This window comes from Staurois parvus, unplaced genomic scaffold (assembly GCF_062004578.1).
Source record: "Staurois parvus isolate SC_StPar_1 unplaced genomic scaffold, SC_StPar_1.0 ptg000392l, whole genome shotgun sequence".
In the NCBI taxonomy this organism is placed as follows: Eukaryota; Metazoa; Chordata; class Amphibia; order Anura; family Ranidae; genus Staurois; species Staurois parvus.
In genome coordinates, this window is record NW_028318188.1 from 6,142,442 (window position 1) to 6,150,450 (window position 8,009).

Genomic DNA, 8,009 nt, shown 5'->3' on the forward strand with positions numbered 1-8,009 from the left:
TGAATGGTGCCCAAAGTACAATGCAAAGGGGTGAATGGTGCCCAAAGTACAATGCAGGAGGGGTGAATGGTGCCCAAAGTACAATGCAAAGGGGTGAATGGTGCCCAAAGTACAATGCAGGAGGGGTGAATGGTGCCCATAATACAATGCAGGAGGCAGTATGGGAGATTTACTAAAACTGGTGCATCTAGAATCTGGTGCAGCTGTGCATAGTAGCCAATCAGCTTCTGACTTCAGCTTGTTCAATTAAGCTTTGACAATAAAACCTGGAAACTGATAGGTGTCCATGCAGAGCTGCACCTGAATTAGCACTGTCCAGTTTTAGTGAATAGCCCCCACTGAATGGTGCTTATAGTGAGTACAATGCGGTCCTGTGCCGGTGGATATTGGAGGCAGCTGGCCCCGATGACTATTAGCCCGGAGTGACGTCTCCAGCCATGTGATTCGCCCTGTTTGCTATAAGGAGCGCAGAGAGCCGCCCTCTTCTGGACTGAGCGGCAGCCTATCCTCAGAGCTTGGCTCAGCCTGCTCCCAATACCGTCCGCTCTCAATGATCGCTCCTCTCCCTGTGATCTTTCAGTGATCGCTCCTCTCCCTGTGATCTCCCAATGATCGCCCCCGATGTCTGAATGCAGGTGTGGGGGTCTGTCCGAGGTCAGAGTTGTGCCAGAAGGGCAGAGCAGAGGAGAGCGCCTTCTCCTCCCAGCCCCATCAGCCTTATGATCGGCTCTACAAGCCATGACTCTGAGCTCTGAGATGTCCGATGCCTCTGCCTTGGCTGATGAGACCGACATCGATGTGGTCGGAGAGGGGGAGGATGAGGATCCCCGGGGGTACCCGGAGGAGGACGACGAGGAGGTGGTGGTGGCAGAGGACATGCTGATGGCCAGGTCCCCCCAGTGCTCCTCCACCAAAGACTCGTACAAGGCGGCCAGTAAGAACACCCTGGTGAAGCCCCCCTACTCCTACATCGCCTTAATCACCATGGCCATCCTGCAGAGCCCCAAGAAGAGGCTGACCCTCAGCGAGATCTGCGACTTCATCAGTCAGCGCTTCCCCTACTACCGCGAGAAGTTCCCCGCCTGGCAGAACTCCATCCGACACAACCTCTCTCTCAACGACTGCTTCGTCAAGATCCCCCGGGAGCCCGGCAACCCGGGCAAGGGCAACTACTGGACACTGGACCCCGAGTCGGCCGACATGTTCGACAACGGCAGCTTCCTGCGCCGGAGGAAACGCTTCAAGAGGCAGCAAAGCCCGGAGGTGCTCACACTCAGGGAGCCCGGACATTTCCTCCCTGCAGCCGCCTACGGCTATGGACCCTACAACTGCGGCTATGGAATCCAGCTCCAGCCCTTCCACCCTCATTCAGCCCTCATCGCCTTCCAATCCCAGCACAGACAGCCAGCCAGTGCCCCCACCATGGCAGCCCCCGCCCTGCTAACAGCCGACCTGCCCAGGACCTGTACCTTCTACCCCCAGCACCTCAACCCGGCCCTCCAGGGGCCCCTCCACACTGCCAAGAGCAGCGCCAGATCCACCTTCTCCATCGACAGCATCATAGGTGGGGAGCTCAGCCCTGGACAGTGCACCTCTTCCAAAGCCCCTGGGGCCCCTCCTGTCCTCTCCAGGGCCCTGGTGACTTTCTCCGGCTCCCCTGCTGCTTTAGGTGGGGCCCTGCAGCCCGGAACTGTGCTCACCAATGGGGAACCCTATGCCACTAGGATCTCAAACTCTTAATCAAAGTCAGGCTTTTACCGAGAAGGTAGGAGGCTTTCTATGGGTTATGCATTCTCTTTGCCTTTTTAGGCCAGAGCTACATGGGCGACTTTTTGATTGAGCGACTAAAAAGCAAAAAAAAAAAAAATTGCTGACCATACACTATGCAACTGGATTGTACAATCTTTTACATTCACATGGGTACACATTTTACTGATCTTAAGAATGTTTTATTTTTCTGCAACAAAAGTTCCTGCGCCATGATCCGTAAATGCTTGCAAAAAATTGTGCTTTTTTTTCTGATACCTGTATCTGACATATGGGCCAGATTTACTAAAACTGGTGCAGCTGTGCATGGTCGCCAATCAGCTTCTAAGGCTGGCCATACACTATACAATTTTTGTCTTGAGAACTTTGCTTTTAAATTGACCAAAAACCATATAATGCAAGGTCAAACCTAAACACGTTCAATTGTATCCAATTAGGCAGGTCATTGCACTACATAGTAGAAGGGAAATATAAAGGAAATTGGACAGAAAATTGTATAGTGTATAGCCAGCCTAAACTATACAATTTTCTTGAGAATTTTACTTTAAATTGACCAAAAACCATATAATAGGACAAACCTGAACAACACTTTCAATTGTATCCAATTAGGCAGGCCCTTGCACTACATAGTTGAAGGTAAATCTAAAGATAATTGTATAGTGTATGGCCAGCCTAAGGCTGGCCATACATTATACAATTTTCTTGAGAATTTTGCTTTAGATTTACCAAAAACCATATAACAGGAGGTCAAACCTAAACACTTTGAATTGTATCCAATTAGGCAGGCCCTTGCACTACGTAGTTGAAGGTAAATCCAAAGGAAATTGGACAAAAAACTGTATGGCCAGCCTAACTCCAGTGTGTTTTAATCAAGCTTTGACAATAAAAATTAGAAGCTGATTGGTTTCTGTATGCAGAGTTGCACCAGATTTTGCACTCTCCCGCTTTAGTAGATGCCCCCCATGTGTATGTCCTCAGACATGGATTCTTGTGACACAGATCTGAACGCAGAGCATGTTTATGCACCTGTGTGAATGTCTCCATTGAAAACAAGGCAGCTAAGTTAAAATCATTAAATAAAAAAAATGATTGTAAATGCATTTCTATACAAAACACTTGTAAATGCATTTTTTTACTGACATACGAATAAAGCCTTAAAATTGCTGACCATACAATATACAACTGGATTGTACAATCTCCTTTAGATCTACCAACAGCTATATAATGTAAGGGCCTTTGCGATTAAATAGAAAACGAATAGTCTGTACAATTTGTCCTCACATTACATAGTTTTAGTCAATTTCATTGAGATTGTACATCCAGATTGCACAGTAGTGAGATTTCTTTTTAATTCCAAGTTTTGTTCAGACCCTCAGTCTCCTTGGTGAAGTTAAAAAAAAATGTTCCTGTAATTAAAATGTCTTATGATCATGTGGAGGCGATTATGCCCAATTAATTGCTTGTGCTCATTCAAAAGATGGGGGGGAAAAAATACTACAACTATCTGCGATGGTTTGGAGCACTGAGCTGCTGGGGTTGGCTCACTAAAGGAATTTTCCTTTAGCTTTGTGAATGAGGCAAATTCCATCAGCCAATCAAAAATAGTTTCTTTTATTTCCCTTGCATGTGATTGGGTATTCTCTGCAAAGTGGATTTTCACCGCATTCCTTAAGCAAAAATTCACTTTGCAGGGACAATTTTGCTTAGGTGATGTGGTGAAAATTCACTTTGCAGAGAATACCCAAATACATGCAAGGGAAATAAAAAAAAAACCAAAAAACTATTTTTGATTGGATGATGGAAGTTGCCTCATTCACAAAGGTAAAGGAAAATTCCCTGGCAAAGTGAACGACCTATTTGCCTTTAGTGAATTAACCCCAGTGTCTGCAATGATCAGGTGAATGAAAATGGCCCTCTTGCTATTACCCCCATTGAGATTCATTTTTTTTCTAATAAATAGAGGCTGTCATCCTAGAAAAGTGAATGTTAGTGAATACCGTGAATCCAAGGGGGAGAGTTACTAAAACTGGTGTACTCAGAATCTGTTCGTGGTAGCCAATCAGCTTCTAACTTCAGCTTGTGCTTTGGAAATAAAACCTAGAAGCTGATTGGTTACTGTGCAGAGCTGCACCAGATTTTGTAGGCTTCAGTTTTAGTAAATAACCCCCGGTGTTTAATCCCAAAAACAAAACAATTATTATTGCACCTTACCATTGGATGTGGTGGCTGCATTAGTGTTTTCACATATTTCTTTATTTTAACCGGGTAGTTCTGTCATTAACATACTTCATGTCCTAGGGTGATCGGGAGTGTGTTAAGACTACAGAACATCACCTCTTCTGCTACATAACAAGGGGAGGTGTTCTGTAGTCCATGGAGATAAGAGGGAACAATAATTGATATCAGGGGCAGAGAGTGCTGGAAGTTATCAGCCAACAAGATTTCTGGTTAGCCCAAAAGCCATATTTGTGGCACTTGTCCAGCAGAGATAATAAATGCTTTCAATTGTATATTTAAGAGCAAATTATTATTGTGAGTTTCCACTTTATATCAATTATCCGTATTCACATTCAAGCAAAATCCTATTTTTTTTTTTACTTCCCTTGCATCTTTGGGTATTTAAATTAAACAAAGCTCCAGTTTATTTCATATCATTTTTCTATGTGTACAGCCTGTAGTAAAGCAACCCTCCTGTGTTCTATATAGCAGGCAATTGCTCTTTTGCGATGTTAGTGGTGCGATCAGAAGTTGCCTGTGTAGCTCCAGTCTAATGTCCTTGCTAAACCAAGAAAGGCTGCATCAGCCATCCTACCGATTTGTCATGTACTGTATTGTTATTTAAACCAGGCCAAGGTTATCCTGCCATCAGCTCCACCAGTAGCATGGTCCTTACAATGGACTCTCCTCTATACAGCCATTTGTGGGCTTCTCAGGGCTGGCGAGTCACCTGTAGGCTTCCTCTAGGAATCTCAGCAATATCTTTCATTAGTGCACCATTAACAAGTGCTTTTTGTCATGAATGATCTACATGTTTACACAGAGACAGATGAAGAGTTTGCAGTTTTTTAACCTGTGTTTTGTATTATAATTGACTGCTGGGAGGTTTTTTTTGTACTTAAGTGTTCTTATTTACAAGTAATGTAAGAAAAAAAAAAAACTTACTGCCAAGTATTATTGTACCAAACTAATGTAAGTTTTTCACATTTTTAAATAAAATGTTTAATTATAAAACATGTACACATTGAAAGTAGTTTTTTATTGCTTTGTATTACGTGACTATACCTAGAAGAGTCTGAAGAGTGATTCTATATTTCTAGTTTTATATGTAACAGGACTAAATTTTAAAATTCTGCCCACAATTAAGCGGCATTTGGAGATTATGATGAATTGCAGATTTCAGGGAAAAGTAGAATTCATGATCTCCGCATCGCCATGATGGCATTGAGATTGACGTTGGCTGAATGAAAGAAGCAAAAAAAAAAAAATGTCGAGGACGGGTCTGGCCAGGAGCAAATAATGCAGCAAAATGGGAGATGTGCAAGTGTGACAAAGAATAAGAATGGAAATGACAGCAATGCTTTGTATGTTTAGTACATCAGAGACCTTCCCCTCAGCCCTTCACATCCACTTCTCTATTTCTATTCTGCTACAAGGCTTCTCTGATCTCAGCAGAGTCTACATTGCTGGAAATTGGCATACATTTAATTATTGCGGGGAAAAATTAAGGGGGAAAAAAATGAAGAAAGTTAAATTGTGTGTGTGTGTGTGTGTATGTATATATATATATATATATATATATATATATATATATGTGTATTTACGTGTGTGTATGTATGTATATATGTGTATGTATGTGTGTGTGTATATATGTGTGTATGTATGTATGTATGTATATATATATATATATTATTCACACTTTTGAGAAAAAAACACATGGGAACAGGAATATCACTGTTACTATGTATATCGATGTAACTATCATTTTCAGTTTAAATTTACATAGTTTCTGTCTATCGGAGACATGATGTCTAAATTAAAAAAAAAATTATATCTCTATCTATCGTATATTCATCTATATATGTATGTACGTGTTTTATATGTAAGTGTGCATGATAGATATAAATATGTATGTCCTACTTTTGGGAAAAAAACAGATGGGGAACAGCAATATCACTGTTTCTGTGTGCGTGTATTTGTATCTTTTTCAGTTTAAATTTGCATAGTTTCTATAGGAGTCATATCTAAAAAAAAAATTATATATATATTTTTTTCATTTAAAGGCCCAAGTATATATTTAAGAATACAAAACAGAATATAATATATAATAAATATATATGTGTTTTTTAATGTAAAGGTCCAAGGTTATATATTTTTCATGGCTTTCAAAACAATAGTTGTCCAACAAGTGTGCTTGGAGTGTCCCACCCACCTATGGCTTTTCTCATGCCCTCGGTATATACAGTGAGGGTCCAGGTGGTAGAGGAGCACATGGAGTGATGTCTGCCAGGACTGTCTGGTGCAGGCGATCCCACTCGTGAGCCTCTCTGTGAGATCTTCGTGATGTTGTCTAATGCTCAGGCAGCAGAATCAGGACAAGTGTAGCCTCTGGAGGTCACTTCTTCACCTCGGGGCCAGTCATTTCACCCGGCAAGGAGATGGATTAATCCACTTCCCTTGTTCCTCAGCTCCTAATGGACTGGCAGAGCAGGATCAGCCCCCTGCACATTGCTCTGCTCACATTTATTTCATTAGGTGATCTGAATAGGAAAGGTCCCTGCAATAGCTGGATGAAAAGTCAGAGTAATTAAGTCTAACTAGAGAAGGTGAATGTATATGCTTTGCAGTTTCCTCTAGTTTGATTTCAGAGAGCACATGTGTCAGTGCAGGCAGTAGGCATGTTCGTGTACAGGCCTGTGTGTGCAAACAGTTTAGTATGGGTCACCATAGCATGTAAAATGGGATGAATTATTCACGGCACAAACATCTTGGTCAAGTGCATGCAAAGCATCAGGGAATCGAATCAGTCCGGTGCTGAAAGTGTAATAAATATGTAATAGAAGAGCGCTGCTTAGGCAGATATGCAGACAGCACTGATCAGCTCTAATGAGTACGGAGCAGGTGTTGAGTGCAAATGAAAAGTGCCAAGGAGCCAGCCTAGGAGACCCCCCCCCCCCCCCATCACTATTAGTATTAATTGTATTACACTAATATTTCTGTTACTAATATTTATATTAATAACACTTCAAGTCACAGGTGCAGACAAAACCTAAAAACAATAATTATTATAGAGGATTTATATAGGGCCAACAGTTTGCTCAGCGCTTTACAATATAACGGGAGTTGTTACAATACAGTTCAATACAAGAGGGTTAGGAGGGCCCTGCTCCTTGGAGCTTACAATCTAGGAGATAACTTTCTTTACAAAGTTGCCTAATAAGTGTACAGCATCACAAGACACTTTATATTTGCAAAACTGAAATTACTAAAAAAAAAAGTTATTTACATGACAATCCTGTTTTTATTACTTTATTTTTACTCTATTTGTTTTTCCTAAAATGTTTGTTCCATCATTTTTCTAAAATGTTTGTATTACGATTAAGAATTCTGTCACTCATTTGTTACTACTTGTATATTTTTACTTATTTGGTACTGTTATCACCAATGGCAGTAATACTTTATTATTTATAATATTATTTAGGCTTCTCTTTATATTACTGCTATCTCCTTATATTATCGTTACCACTAGTATGGTAAAACGTTACTATTGATATTCGATTTTTTTTTTAATTTTATCGCGATCCCACAACACTGTTGTAGCTTCTATTTACATTGCTATTGTTTTTTGGAGTGTTTAATTTATTATCTGATGTTTTTACTTCCTGTAGCTGTCACGACTATCAATATTAATAATACCATTGTGGCTTCTCTTTATATTACTATTATTAGAGAACTGTTAATATTCTAATCTGTCTTTACTTTTACTGCTATGCTTCCTTTTGTTGTTATCACTACTAGCAGTATTGTGCAATTGTGGCTTCCCTTTATATTGCCACTAATAATTTTGTAACATTGTAGTGTTTTTACTATCTGTTGTTTTTAATGCTATGGGGGAGATTGACCAAAACAGGAGCACTCAATCTGGTGCAGCTGTGCATGGCAGCCAATCAGCTTCTAAGGCTGGCCATACACTATAACATTTTCTTACAGATTTCTGCCCAATTTCCTTTAGATTTACCTTCCAC

The 8,009-nt window shown here is 40.9% G+C and overlaps 1 protein-coding gene across 1 annotated transcript; it reads left to right on the forward strand.

Moving 5' to 3' along the window:
• Nucleotides 1–477: 477 nt before the first annotated feature.
• On the forward strand, nt 478–5,000 carry FOXD1 (forkhead box D1). Its single transcript, XM_089686181.1, has one exon. It carries the CDS (start codon nt 739–741, stop codon nt 1,738–1,740), a length of 1,002 nt encoding a protein of 333 aa, XP_089542307.1. The 5' UTR covers nt 478–738; the 3' UTR covers nt 1,741–5,000.
• The last annotated feature ends 3,009 nt before the right edge of the window (nt 5,001–8,009 follow it).

What these genes read in the sequence shown, in the direction of transcription:
- FOXD1 (XM_089686181.1), top strand. Translation starts at nt 739, where the DNA reads ATGACTCTGAGCTCTGAGATGTCCGATGCCTCTGCCTTGGCTGATGAG.